At 37.1% G+C, this 15,134-nt stretch overlaps 4 protein-coding genes across 5 annotated transcripts in view; 3 read left to right on the top strand and 1 right to left on the bottom strand.

Moving 5' to 3' along the window:
* LOC131001622 (H/ACA ribonucleoprotein complex subunit 4) overlaps positions 1-15,134 on the top strand; it is an 806,367-nt gene that overhangs the window by 423,456 nt on the left and 367,777 nt on the right. The window lies entirely within an intron of this gene.
* Positions 1,106-2,976, top strand: LOC131001927 (zeatin O-glucosyltransferase-like). The gene has a single exon (XM_057928578.1). The coding sequence runs from the start codon at positions 1,429-1,431 to the stop codon at positions 2,800-2,802; it is 1,374 nt and encodes a 457-aa protein (XP_057784561.1). The 5' UTR covers positions 1,106-1,428; the 3' UTR covers positions 2,803-2,976.
* Positions 8,861-9,490, top strand: LOC131011167 (metalloendoproteinase 5-MMP-like). The gene has a single exon (XM_057938968.1). The coding sequence runs from the start codon at positions 8,861-8,863 to the stop codon at positions 9,488-9,490; it is 630 nt and encodes a 209-aa protein (XP_057794951.1).
* LOC131002033 (transcription initiation factor IIB-2-like) lies at positions 11,582-14,677 on the bottom strand. Its single transcript, XM_057928709.1, has 7 exons — positions 14,035-14,677; positions 13,363-13,387; positions 12,571-12,700; positions 12,351-12,481; positions 12,164-12,252; positions 11,924-12,000; positions 11,582-11,848 (listed from the first exon to the last, which is right to left on the bottom strand). The coding sequence occupies exons 1-7, from the start codon at positions 14,382-14,384 to the stop codon at positions 11,709-11,711; spliced, it is 942 nt and encodes a 313-aa protein (XP_057784692.1). The 5' UTR covers positions 14,385-14,677; the 3' UTR covers positions 11,582-11,708.

Genomic DNA, 15,134 nt, shown 5'->3' with positions numbered 1-15,134 from the left:
GACTCTCTAGGAGTGGGGACTACGTACTTAAAAGCCCCTTAAAAAGATTTTGGGTGTGAATGCTCTTATAGCTAGACGTAAACTAGTTGAGCTTTAGCTTGTTTTATCAAACTACTAAGCTAGACATAAATGAGTCGAGTTTGAGTGGATTAATTTACAATATTATTTGAAGTTATTTCCAATCAGTTTGAGCAGAACAAGAAAAATTATGTAAATTAAGTCTTTTCGACTGATTGGTTAAGAAGTACTCCAATATTCTTCTTATTATTAAAAGTGGATTGTATTTTATTTTAAATTGTTTCATTATAAGTGGTTTAATTCTATAAATAATAAAATTTAATTCATGAAAAGTATAGATTGTATCATTTTTAATCACATTATATATTCTTTTTATTTTAGCGGAACAAAAGGAGTACTATAAATCAACATGATCTTGAAGTGATTTGGAAACATCATTGACGGACTGTAGATGCAATCCTTGATTAGTTTTAATGGTGGTGTTTTTTATTTATCAGTTTTCAACTAAATTAAGTCGTAATTGAGTTAGTTTCGTCTCATATATGTTGGACTTATAACACTAAAACAAGAAGAAAAGAACATTTTGCTTATGATGACCTCTTTACATAGTGAACTTATAATTTTATATACATTATGTATATGGTGGACTTAGAACAATTAATTAAAGAGTACATAAAAATAAACGTCACTTTTCTTCGTGATAATTATCACTCTTTTGTTCATTCATAATTGTCACTCATATGAGTATATATATTCGCATTATGCGGACATGTCTGTAAATTAAGTATAACATAATCTTTACCAATAAGATCTAGCTCAAGTGGCAAAGTTAAGGCAATCAAAGATTTTTTATTGTTAGAGATCTTATGTTCAACCTGCTTGCTTGTGGTGTGACTTTTTCATCTTTGTGTGCTTGGGGTGTAATTTTTTTAACTTTATGTGAGTAGCAGTTTCACAAGTCTTGGTATTTGCCATTTGGGAATACATGAAATGATTTTGTTGAATGGTCAAAGTCCCCGCACAAGGATGCCAAGTCGTACGTCCACGAAGGGGACAGTCACATAACTACACACACTAAATTTTAATTGAAATTGGCATCTTCTAAATTAAATAAAATTTTAAAAATACATATTCCAAATAAAAACACATTAAAAGGCATAAAAGTCAAAAATAAATAAAATTTAATCAAGAGGAGGAGAAATCGAAGACGAAATCCTGGTTACATTAGTAGCGAACACGATGTAAAGCTGAAGCAAAACACCAAGTTGCAAACATCGATTGCGATATAATAATTATTTCTTCAATCCAAACAATCTTATATATGATATGATTGAAGAGAAGAGTAGGTATTTTCTTTTACCATTTACATAAATAAATTGGTTCTGGAGTGGATCAAAGCTCTCCGATCCGATGCCGGCAAAGCTCGTCCCTCTGGCCGTAGTAATGGTGCCGCTGGCAGCGCAGGGCCACCTGAACCAGCTCCTCCACCTCTCCCGTCTCATCGCGGCCCGCGGCATCCCCGTCCACTACGTGGCGGCGGAGGCTCACATCCGGCAGGCCCGGAGCCGCGTCCACGGGTGGGACCCGTCCTCGGCGGCCGCCATCCACTTCCACGACCTCCCCACTCCGGCCTTCAGCAACCCGGCTCCCGACCCGAACGCCGCCAGCAAGTTCCCCGCCCAGCTCATCCCCTCCCTGGTCTCGTCCATGCACCTCCGGCAGCCCGTGGTGGAGCTGGTACGGGAACTCGCAGCGTCTGCTTTAAAGCTGGCCGTGGTGTACGACTCCACCCTCCCCTACGTGGTGCAAGACGTGCCGGCCATCCCCAACGCCAAGGCCTACTGCTTCCACAGCATAGCCGCTTTTTCAGTGTATTCCTTCGCTTGGGAGTACGCAGGCAAACCGTCGCTAACAGAGGAAGCGTCAATCTTCGAGAATGTTCCATCTGCCGACGGATGCTTTCCGCCGGAATTCGCGGAGGTTATGCAATTTCAACACAACCTTCCGAAAATCAGCTCCGGCGACATCTACAACACGTCGCGGGTGATTGAAGGCGCCTACATTGATCTTCTAGCCAAGGAGAAGCCTACAGGAACTGGGGAAATCTGGGCCGTTGGTCCGTTCAATCCTGTTGAGAGAAAGCAATCTGATGAGTTATGCTTGAAGTGGCTGGACAAATACAGCTTGAATTCAGTGATTCTTGTTTCTTTTGGAAGCACGTGCTCTTTGTCGGACGAACAAATCACCGAGATTGCTGTGGGATTAGAAAAAAGTGGGCAGAATTTTATATGGGTGATTAGAGAGGCCGACAGAGGTAATGTCTTCCAAGGAGAAGCTAGAAGAGCTCCCCTGCCGGAAATGTATCAAGAGAGGGTACAGGGGAGGGGGCTAATTTTGCGAGACTGGGCCCCGCAGCTAGAGATTTTGGGGCACGTGGCAACGGGTGGGTTTCTGACGCACTGTGGGTGGAATTCGTGCATGGAGAGCATCAGCATGGGCGTTCCCGTGGTGGCGTGGCCGATGCACTCGGACCAGCCGAGGAACGCTGTGTTAATGACCAAGGTGCTTGGGATAGGCGTGGAGGTCGCGGAGTGGGCCCGTGGGGAAGGGATCATCCCGTCGGCCGCGGTGGAGACCGCCGTGAGACGGTTGATGGCGTCAGAGGAAGGGGAGGGGATTAGGAACAGGGCTGCGGAATTGGGGGATGCTGTCACGAAATCTGTGCTTCAAGGAGGGGTTTCTACCAAGGAAATGGACTCATTCATTACCCACATTAGTAAATGAGATTTCTTCACAACCATATTTCGCTGTTATATTGTATTTTGGTTTGTTATGGTCTGGTACAGTATCTGTGCCATGTATGGAAAATATCTGTGAGGTGCACGGACGATGACGAGACTTGAATGTATTTCACTAGAATTTTATTGATGCAAATTAATTATGGTTTGGTGTTTTCCAGCTAGTTGCCCAATTTTGACCGAGTATGAAACTTTGTTATCAGTCTACCTAAGAAACTAGAAAGTGTGTGGTGAGATATAGTTCCCAAGCAGTAGTGACAAAGTGTTATTAATGACATACGACAGAGAGATCAATAATTTATGATATCTAGAAATGAACAGTCCCAAGATATAACAAGAATTCACTCTTTCAATGTTAAATTGGGATCATCAACTATTATTATACTATTGTGGATAGGGCTGGTAAACGGTTTCGGTTATCCGGTTATAACAGTAATCGAACCGAAAAAATCGGTTTAATCGGTAACCGAATGGTTAAAATCGAATTAACCAGTTAATATAATTAAAGTATATATTTTATTAAGTTGCACTCATAATTAAAAGAAATAGGGCCCCAGCGATTCCCCAAGTTCCAGATCCGGACTTCTGCGGCCTTCCCGACTTCCCCACTTCACCCAAATTTTGGCGACTCTGCAACGATTGAGGGAAGCGCCGAGCGACGTCACTGCTCTCCCCCAGTTTCCACCGGCGCATCTTACCCACGTCGCCGGTCTACCACGCCTAAGATTTGTCACTGCCTTCCCCAGTTCCTCGGCTAATCCACCGGTGAGTCTTTTCGGCCTTTGCTTGCCTCTGAGTCCGAGCTCCGGCGGCGGCGGTCTAGCAATCCCAGCGTACCTTTGAGGCATTGGTTGCTGCTCAGGGATCTGGCAACCGCTTAACGGTAACAAAGATCTCTATTTTTAAGGGGTATAATACTTGTGGATGTGATTGATTCTAAATTAGTTCAATATTGATGGATGTTTGTGGATGTTATTGATTGATTATTATTGTTGGAGTTGGAAACGAGTTCCTCCCAATTTGAAATTATATGGAAATCAAACCAGCTATGTAGCAACACCACGCCACCACGCCATTACTTTTCTTCCACTTCAATTTTGGTTTTTTCATTAATTAACCGGTTAATTCGGTTAATCGGTCCGATTAATCGGACCTGTTAATCGATTAACCGAATTAAAAATTGATTCGATTTTTTATTATCAATTTAGCTGTTAATCGGTTCTGGTTAACTGAAAAATCGGTTCGGTTATAACCGAACCGGACCGATTACCAGCCCTAATTGTGGAGGTCATAACTTTGACATAATAATTAGGTTACTTACCCGTCGGCTTTGCCTTTAGCACGCAATAAATCTATGCAACCACATTGTGATCACCCATAAATTAGTTTAATAGAAAATATTTTGATTTATTTAATTTATTTTTTAAAATAAAAATAAGATTTAATTATTTTATTGAATTATCCACATTATAATATTTTTTTTAAAAAAAATTACATTTTTTATTTTTAATTTATTTTTTATAAAAATAAAAAAATTACGAAAAAATAACTACAATGTAGAGAATATAATAAAATAATAAATCTCATTTTTATTTTAAAAAATAACTTAAATAAATTACTAATTTTTTTCTATTTAAATAATTTGTGGGTGGCCACAATATAGCAGTATGTCAATCGGGCCAGCCCACCGAGTTTCGGGCCATCCCTATCGGGTTTCGGGCTAATCGGGTTGAGGATTTTGTCGGGTTATAAATTTTCAACCCTAACCCTAAACTTCGGGTTTCGGGCTAACCTATCGGACTAATCAGATTAAAAGCATAAAAATAAAATAATTATTTTTGTTTTATTATTTTTAATGATCTAATGTATAATGTATAAAATATAAATATACATAGAAATCAAAGATATAAATTATATAGTAAGCATGAAATGCAAAAATATAAGAAATTGAAGAAAAAAAAAATCAAGATTACATAACATATAAAATAAGTTGGTAACAATAAAATATTCAACTTTGTTAAAGAAAAAATAATAAAATATCCAACAATAGTTTGAACTCATAGAATCAAAATATCTCAAAAATCAAGAAAAGTGAAATGGCATGAGAGTTTATAATATTTTGTCAATTTTTAATTTTTATATCTAAATATTTTATGTTATGTATTCGGGTTTCGGGCTAGCCCATCGGGTTAGTAGGGCCGACCATCCTATCAGATGCCGGGTTATTCGGTTACGGGCTAGTCGGGTTGAAACTTTTTAACCCTTACCCTCTCAGATTGACGGATTAATCGGGTCAGCTCACGGGTTTTGGGCTAAATTGATATCCCTACTCTTTAGCATGTGATCGATATTCCCCACTTGTCTTGATGCGGATTTTTTTTAAAAAAAAAGAAGAATTTATTATAAGTGGAGTTTGAGTCCTATATGAAAGATGATAAGATAGTATTTAAAAATGTGTGGTGTAGTTTGAATCCTACATTAGTAAATTGGATTATGAGTAGAGTTTAGGTCACACATTAAAGATGTTATTGTGGAGTAGTGTTTAAAAATGTGTGGTGGAGGAGTGGAGTTTGTGCCCCACATTAATTAATAAATTATGTTGTTGAGTAGTATTTAAAAATACACAAAAACTTGAGTACAATATGGTGTACTGTACAATTGGATTGACCCGCACCTAAAATAGTGTTATTTATAAAGTTCGGGTCAGAATAACAAGTTTAAGTGAGAGTGCAACCCGATTGTACAGTACACCTAATTGTACCCAAGACCACCTCCTAAAAATAAGAAGGGAATACTTTTCGTGGGCGTATTAAAAAAAAAAAAAAAAAGAAACATTAATCGTGGAGAAAGCCGGAAGGGAGTACTATATAATCTTGGTGAATCATTTTATTCATAATAATCTTGTCGTTGGGATATTCTGCAAATTATGTGAACTTGTGAACTTTAATTGAGTAGAAACGAAATAAAATGTTACTCTCTCCGTCCACTAATTGTTGGTCTACTTTCTTTTTTGGTCCGTCCACCAATTTATGTCCTACCCATTTATAGTAAGTTTTTATAATTTTTTAATTGGTGGGTCCCAATAAATAATACACTTTTTCTCCACTCAACTAATAAACAATACACTTTGTGGGTCCCTTTCTCCACTCACTACACTTTTTCTTAAAATCCGTGTTTTGCCTCCTAGGCCAACAATTAGTGGACGGAGGGAGTATAACATTCTTGATAGAATTTATTCTGAAAATTCATATGTATGTCATTAAGGAGATGGTGTTATAACCCAGATACTCTGTTTATCCTAAGCTATTTGAGATTTGGGGGGTGTTTGGCTAAGTTTATTTTAAAGAGCTTATAAGCTCTAGGAACTTATAAAATGTTTCAAAAGCTTATAATTATATAGTTTCTTAAGAGCTTATAAGTTGTCAAAGTGTTTGGATAATTAAGCTTATAAAGCTAGAGAGATAATTTTTAGTTAGTGAGAAAAAATCTTTGTTAGATAGAGAAAATCGAAAAAAATGAAATTAGAATGACATATGATGAAAATAAAAAATTATAGTTGAATTAATTTTGTAAAATGAGTGTTGCTTATAAAATAATGAAAAAATAAATTGGGATACAAGAACTTATTTTTTGAGGAGTTTATAAGTTCTTAGAACTTATTTTTAAAGCTTACAAACTATTTAAAAATTTATTTTGTCAAATACTTTGAAAGAGAGCTTATAAATTTTGGAACTGTTTATAAATTATTTTAAAGAGCTTATAAGCCCTACCAAATGCCCTCTTACTCAGATTATGACAAACCACTTCCACTTTGCATTCAAATGAAATCTGCGTGCTTGTTTTAAAACAAATTGAATATGAATTTAATGAAAAAAACGTGAATATTGAAATATAAATTAAATATTTAAATAACTTAATAACTTTGTGAATATCATCTTTTTCCATCTTAATTAAACAAAAGAATATATTGGTCCGAATAGAATCCAAATTAAACCCTACTTCGTAATTAGGTGGCACACTTCAATGAATTGGCATACACCTATTTTACTTTATAATCATCATTATTAGAGTTATTGACAACTAAATACATGAATTTTGGGGTCATTTTAATTTTTCCCACAAACTTTGAATATTGTAAAAAGATACATGCACGAATTCTGACTCATTTTATTTTTTCCCACGAACTTTGAAAATTTTTATTAAAAAATACATGAACTTTGGCTCATTTTATTTTTTCCCACGAAATATATTGTTATAAAAAAATGATCTAAATAATTCTTTAATAATTAACTTGCTTGCTTAATTAATTTAATTAATAATATATGACAATTATTCATGGTGACATGATTTTAAAAAAATCAAATATATTTCCTAATTAAAACGACATCGTTTTGGAAATAATTGAAATAAAATAATTATTTGGATAATTTTCTATGACAATATATTTTGTGAAAAAAATAAAATGAGCCAAAGTTTGTGTATTATTTGATAAATTCTCAAAGTTTTAGAAAAAAAAAATGAGTTAAAGTTCGTGTATTTTTTGACAACTTTCTAAGTTCATGGAAAAACCAAAATGAGCCCAAAGTTCATATATTTAGGCGCCAATAACCCAAATTATTAACAAATCCCAACTGAAGAGCTAATTAGAGATTAACGAGTCCTAATTAGATTTTACTAAAGAATCTATTCTCAGGGCTCTCAACTTGTGATTAATCGATCAATAAGATGGCCAAATGGGTACTTGACTTTAGAAGTTTCCATAAAATATCCGTGTATGTAATAAATCTGATATTATAATTCCATAATAAGGGAAACAACATAGCTACAGGGTCTACAAAACTAGATATTATAATTAGCTAGATATTTATGATGATTAAATATGTTCAAGTCATAAATGCTAACGAATCAAACCTAATATTATGGAAATTAACATGGAAACAGATAGCTACAGGGCCTACAAAACTAATCCTTATAGAGTTAGGGGAAAGGTTCTATAAATTAATGCAATAACATTAACAAACACAAACTCCATACACACGAATCAAATCAAATTCAACCATGGCTCCTAAGCTTCTGAGTATTTTCTGTCTCGTCTTTCTTGCTCTCTTTCTATTTTCTCTCTCCACCCACATTAAGGGAAACAACAACAATGGTCTTGTCATGATAAACTCCCACACAACCAACCACGATCTCGAACATGCCCAGCTCTTTGACGCGAGATATTTTCTGGAGCATTATGGTTATCTCGAATACGCTCAACTCACTGCTAAAAACGGTGCTTCCGATATGAAAGTTTTCGAATTAGCCATAAAAACCTATCAAGAAAGTCTTGGGATGAAGCCCACTGGAATATTAGATGCACGGACGTTATCGGAGATGGCGGAGGTGTGGCGTCAGCTCTATCAACCCTCGCAACTCCCACATGCCAGAATTTGAGATCACGCCCGTTCCCAGATTATTTTTCGTTATCTTTTTTTTTTGTGAATTAATTTCAATTTTTGTTGTACGTTGATTTTATCTTTTATATATGAAATTGCACTTTTCGATAGTCTTTCTGTGAATTCAATTCGCAACTCAAATGTGATTTGTTGCTTGATTTTTGGTGCGCTTAGAGATCAACATGTTCTAAAATATTTGATAGTATCAAAATTATATGGTTAATTCTTCTTTTTTTTTTCAAATAGATCTAATTCTGCCACCTATGGATAACTCACCTTCTGATGTAATCTGTTTGTATTGAGATTTGGATTATTACGTAAATATATATACATATATATTTAGTAGTAATATTTTAATTAGCCGTTGACAGTATATAAAAATAATCATATGATATGCATGAGCTTATAACCAGCATATTTGTATCAAGATTCAAGAACAAGTCCGGTGATGGTGAAATTACTTATGCTGGTTTATAGTTCATGCTAGCTATCATCAATTCCTGCCACAATTAATTCACGTTATAAATATCACCATTAATTTGCAAAAACATCGCCATTAATTTAAAAAAGAATCGTTCATCATCACCATTAAATGAAATGAATTCCATGGCTCTTAAACCCTTCCTCACGTTCACATTCCTCTTCTTCGCGCCTATTAGCCACGTGTCATCCATCGATTTGAACTCGTCCGATTTCGCAAAAGCCTATTTGAAACACTACGGCTATCTTCAACACGCCGACGGCAACATAGAATCGGCCATGAAATTATTCCAACAGAGCCACGAAATAAGGGCCACAGCGTCATTAGACGCGGAGACCTTATCGGCGATGAAACGGCCCCGGTGCGGCGTCCCCGACGTGGCCGGCGGCGTCAACTTGATGCAACGCAACCGCAGCGCCTACGCTTTAATCCCGGGGCACCCGAAATGGCCCTTCTTCCAGCTATCCTACGTCCTGAGAAACTTCCCCGACGCGGCCAAGCCCCAACTTGAAAGCGCTCTCGACAAATGGAGTCACGTCTCCGGCTTCACTTTCTCGGAGAACAAGGGGTTCTACGACCACGATCTGTCCATAGGGTTTTATCGGCTGGGGCACGGCGACCGTACCCGTTCGATGGGCCGGGCGGAGTGCTGGCCCATTCGTTCGCGCCCACCAACGGTGGCATCCATTTCGATGATGACGAGCTATGGTCGTTCCAGTCCGAGCATGGCAAGTTTATCGACTTCGAGAGCGTAGCGCTGCACGAGATCGGCCACGCACTCGGCCTTAATCACAGCGACCATAAGAGATCGGTCATGAACCCCTATTTTAGCCCTAATGAGTTTAGACGCCATTTAACTAAAGATGATATTCAGGGTATCAGGGCTCTCTACCCTCACTAATTAACAATCAAACTCTACATTTCATAAATCAACTTTGTTTCGTACATTTATAATAAAATCCTTCAATTTTTGTAAAAGTGTAATTTCATTCAAATTTAATAAAAACAACATCTCTCAGAAAGAAACAATAGAAAGAAAAAAAAACCACATTATTTTCTAACCAGAAACTGGCATTCATATAATCCACATCAATTTGTGGATCTGATCTCTGGTGAAATTCCAGACGCGCGACGAGATGGAGGTTCGCAAAGAATCAATATCGCAGACGATATCGTGAGATTGCATCCAGTTAACGCCATGGAGGAAGTCAGGCTCGCCGTCGCATCGAGGCGCCCTCATCTTCGATATCGTGTCGGCATCTGCTATTCCCGTGGGTTTGATATGGTAAGTCTCCTGATACGTTTTGATGGCTAATTCGAGAATTTGGTCTTCGAAAGCGCCGCTTTTCACATGGAGTTGCGCATATTCGATGTAACCGTATCTTTCGAGAAAGGATTTCAGATCAAAATTGGTTGTGTGGTTTGGAAAGTCAATCTTCGCAATGAGATCGGGAAAGTTTCTCTCGATCGGGGGAAAGAGAGACAGCAGGAAGAGAACAAGAAAGATGAGAGAGAAAACATTCAAGAGGTTTAGAGCCATGAATGATTTCGTGAGCTGTGTTTATGGAATTTCAATTTGCGTTTGGATGTGTGATGTGTTTTTGTAGACTTGTAGTTCATGATTTGGTAGGGGTTTTTTCATAGTTATCATGTTATTAAATTTTTTCATAAAAAACAAACATGTTATTTTTTTTGACGGGGAAAAAAAAAAGCCATGTTATTAAATACTTTATAAATAGCAATCTATAATAATGTATATGAGCTGAACCATAAATTCCATACGCACTAATCAAATCAAACCAAGCTTTCGAATATTTTCTTTCACATCTTCCTCCTTTCTCTCTCTTCCGAAACCAACACGGGTTTTGCGTTGTTTCGATGCTCAACTCTTTGATTTCAGATCTTATCTTGAAAGATTTGGCTACGAATACGCTCAACTCATGAATGTCGAAACCGGTGCTTCGGAAGAGTAAATTCTGGATGCAGATTGCAGAAACATTATCGTTGATGATGACGGCGCAATGCTGCAATCCCGATATCATCGTCGACGGCAACTCACGCCCGATGTGACTTGAATTCCTAGATTCATATTTCATTATTTTTCGTATTGTTTTTCCTTTTGGTGTACATTAAATTTCAGCATTGTTGGACATTAATGATCTTTTTTATTATTAAGTTAGACCCAAAGGTGATATATTTTGACATGGCGATTATTAGTGTCATATTTAATATTGCTTCCATTAGTTTATAAATCTTTTTTTTTTCAGACCTACTATTAGTTTGAAAATATATTCAACCGTTTTAATAAGACCACGGTATCATACTATATTTAATAATATGAGATCAACTAATGATTAAAAAAAGAATGTAAAACAACTAAAAATATAAGCATCAAACATTTTCCAACAAACGCAAAAAAATCACAACGTACTCATCACATTCAACAAACACAACGAAAGCTAGTAATTAAATTTGATTAATTAGCAATTAACCGTCTCAATATATATAAGTATATCCTTAATTTGCATATCAAATGTTGGTTCTTTTGGTTTATCACAAGAAAATGAAGAGGAAAAAGGTGGTTTTATTTTTATCTCATATTCTTTATGGAGTCCATTTTTCATCAAAAAGATAGTACCCTTAAGGTGTTCGAATTTAAATTTAAATAAACTTAAATGCGAAAAATTAACTTAGGTAATTACTTGTTTGTATAGGTAAACAGCACAGGTCTTGTGAGCCCATTTTGATGTTGATGTGTCCGACCCGATCATTGTAATGAATCCAAGCGATGGTTGAGAGCAAATAGGTTTAGAATAAAAGCAGCTATAGTTATCACCTCTCACATGTAAATATAATGGTGGTTGAATTGTAGATGTGGGTTGTGTATGAATGAATTGTGCAAGAATTCATGATATAAAACGAGAAGGAAATTTGACATTTGGGGGAGTTGATTGGGTATAAAATAAAAGGAGTTTAGGCTTTGGGACTGCTGAGGTTCTTCAAGTCCCGTTCCTTGGCGTACCATTCGGGTATGATCTTGGCAGCGTGCGGGTACAGATCTCTGTATGCATTCTTTATCGTCCCTTCTGCTACTGTCGTCGCAATCGAGATGTCTGCAAAACCCCATTATCAATCAAGATTCATGTGGGAAATCTAACTTCCTTAAACATGGTTAGAAGAAGAAGAACCTCGTAGGGGTTTCTTTGATTCCGACAGTTGTGTTACCATAAAAATGATTGCTGCCGCAATAGATATAGGGCTCCTCCTGCAATGCCAATGGAATTCATCAACAATGCAGCCCCACTCTACTCATATTTCAAAACAGAGAGAGCTCCATTTTGTGAAAATCAAAATAACCTCTCATATCATATCTACAACAGACAAAAAGCAATCAACCCATGAAGCTGAGATAGGTAATGGATGGATACCTAATGTCAAAGTCCCCTGCCTTTTGGACAGTTTCTTGGACAGCTTTCACCTCTTCGTTGCTCATACCAAGATTGGAGCAGAAGCGTCTCTGCAGAAACAGAGTCAAATACAAACACCACATGTTATAAAAATCATTACGAAAATCAGAAAATATATAGTGCTTGCTATGGCCTAATGCAAACTCACCAAATAGTCTCCTGCATGAATGGTACCCATCTCCATTGATTCACCCATCTCCACCTTCAACTGTTTCACTATAAATTCTTTTGCTCGACCGATTTCCTTTTTTGTTGCTCCAGCAACGATGGAGCATATTTCTAGTTGAGACCCACAGGTTTAGAGGACTTCATAAAAGGGGCAATCGTACACAACAAATTCCAATGTGCAAGTTATTTAAAGGCGGCACCTTTCACAGTTCGTGGCTTGCCTTCCTGACGACAAGCAATATAGATGCAAGCAGCCACAAGAGCCTCCAAGTTTCTTCCCCTCGTACACTTCTGATCTTCTAATCTCTTATATATTTCACTCGCTCGATCCTTTAAACAAAAGCCCCATCAGAAACCAAAGTTAGAATCCAGTGCTTGTAATGTTCATTTGAAATTACATCAATACAATGATGTCGACTAGGCAGGTTTTTCATGAGCAAACAAAGGTCAATGTTGATTGCCTTTTAAGTCATTGACACATAATAGTTAAGGAAGTGTTTGATTTGAGTGATAACGATAGATAAAATAATCCAACTTGATCAAATGTTTGGTTTGCATGATTCGGCTCGTGATGGATAACTCAGCCCGCACTCTAATCATCATCTAATTGGATGATTATTTATCACCCTAAAGTTGGGTTGATTATTTAATCATCCTCAAAACTTATCAATCTTATTTATCTCATCCACCAAACCAAACGCCTCCTTGGTCTACTGAATGCTGGGAGAGCACGGCGACGAAATATTATGGAAATTCTTTTCATCAAAACCATTTCATTGCATACTTAAGCACTTTTAAGATATGAGATATCTACAGAACCCCAAACCAAACTTTCAGCCGAGAATGAAACGAGCAAAAAAAAATAAAGAAATTGGCAGCATTCCGACAAATAATGTGTGTGAAGACTTGATGAGCTAATTTTGATAATGCAATTAGTGTCAATTTACACAATTATTACACGGGAGAATCAGTCAATCTGTAGAACTGCATACCTTAATGGTAGTTACAAGGCTCAACCTAGAAGAGGCAAGAAACAACCGAAGTCAGTTCTATTATTGTGATTTCTACAGAATATACCAAAAAGCAGAAAATTGGTAAGAAAGAAAAATTTGCACCATCTCTAGATTATCACATCATCGATTCATTTACTCATGACAACAATCAGTAACATTCATCCTTTACAACAAGCTATAATCAATCATAAACATACAATCAACTCTAGAGTTTCAAACAAATTGCTCCAAAAATAACACTACGTCCAAGAAGGAATAGAAAAATCGATATCCTACCCTAGAAGTTACCCTTTTCTCAGCTTATTACTATTCAAATCAATGTAACATCTTTGTCACCGACTCCTCAAACTTTTCAATAACAAGCTACTAACATCTCCCTTAACATGCTTCGCCAATGAGCTAAAACCAGTAAACACAATCCAAGAATTCCATCACTAATTTCCCACTCTCATTTCCCTTTTCTTTTGCTAGTTCATCACTCTCATCACATCACATCATATCATATCATTCCAATACCATTTTCAACCCCAGAAACATCATTTATTATCAATTTTCAAGAATTCCTACTCAAAAATGAAAACTTTTCCATCATCACATTCAACAAACAGAACAAAATGGCAAAATTCAGAAACAAAATAAGCAGGCACAGACCTATCAGCCATGTTGGAAATAGCCTTGAAAGCCAACACAATAGCCCGGTCTGGGTCGCCTCCCCGGTTCTGCAAGCGGGCGAGCGAGGAATCGGCATTGGAGCCGTTGGCGGCCCGGGAGATGACGGTGGTGAGCGCCCCGTCTCCCAATAGCGGGTTAACGGGCCCACCCACACGATTGGGGTCATGATCGCCGGAATCATCGGCGAAGGTTCTCCACTCGGAGGTCTCGTCGATGGAGCGGGCCTCCAGCACGAGCCCGCACTCTGAGCACACGGTGTCGCCCGCCGCGTGATCGCACACCACCTCCGTGTTGCGCTTGCAGTCTGGACAGTAGGAGTCCGACATCATTTGTTCTTTTTTTTTGAATAAAAAAAGGAATCGAATTGTTCAAATTGGGCGGAGATTAGTCCAATCGGGTTGGGAAGATTGTTTTTTGGGGGGTGAATTTTTGTGGGTTTTGAGGGAATTTCAGTTTCTCTGTGAGCTGGATAAACAAGAGGAGAGAGAGCGAAAAGGTGAAGGGGATATATATAGAGAGAGAGATGGGTGAATGAATTTGGGTGGTTTCTGTTCACTTTCAATTAATTTCTCTCTCTTTCTCTCTTGCACACACGACAACTTGTTAGTTTTTTACATAAATGTTGTCGTCGTTTTTGATTAGTTGAAGAAGAAGAAAAATGTAATGCCGCCCGCGGCCCCGCCTCCGTTCCAATTATATAAGTTGATTGAATTTTACATAAAAATAAAAATATTATTAGAAATTAAAATTATATAAGTACTTTCTTATTTATTTTTTCATAATGCATTTATTTTAAAGTTAATCAAAGAATTAATATGGTATGTCAGTAAATGAGTTAAACTACTCCATATTATTTGAAACATTTGAAAGAAGAAAAAAAAGGCCTATATGACGAAGAGAGTATTTACTACAGTACTATTTTAGAAGGATTTATATTATAAAGATTGTCATTCAGTATAATATTACAAGTTTTATTAGGATAAGATCTTGCAAGGAAATGTTGCTGCGTTGTCTTAACTTGGAAAAAAGTTGTATTTTGTCGATAACAATGCCAATGCAGAACAATCCCTAGTAAATAA

Source organism: Salvia miltiorrhiza, chromosome 1, assembly GCF_028751815.1.
Source record: "Salvia miltiorrhiza cultivar Shanhuang (shh) chromosome 1, IMPLAD_Smil_shh, whole genome shotgun sequence".
Lineage (NCBI taxonomy): Eukaryota > Viridiplantae > Streptophyta > Magnoliopsida > Lamiales > Lamiaceae > Salvia > Salvia miltiorrhiza.
Note: the sequence above shows the minus strand (reverse complement) of the source record. Positions and strands in the feature narration are given on the sequence as shown.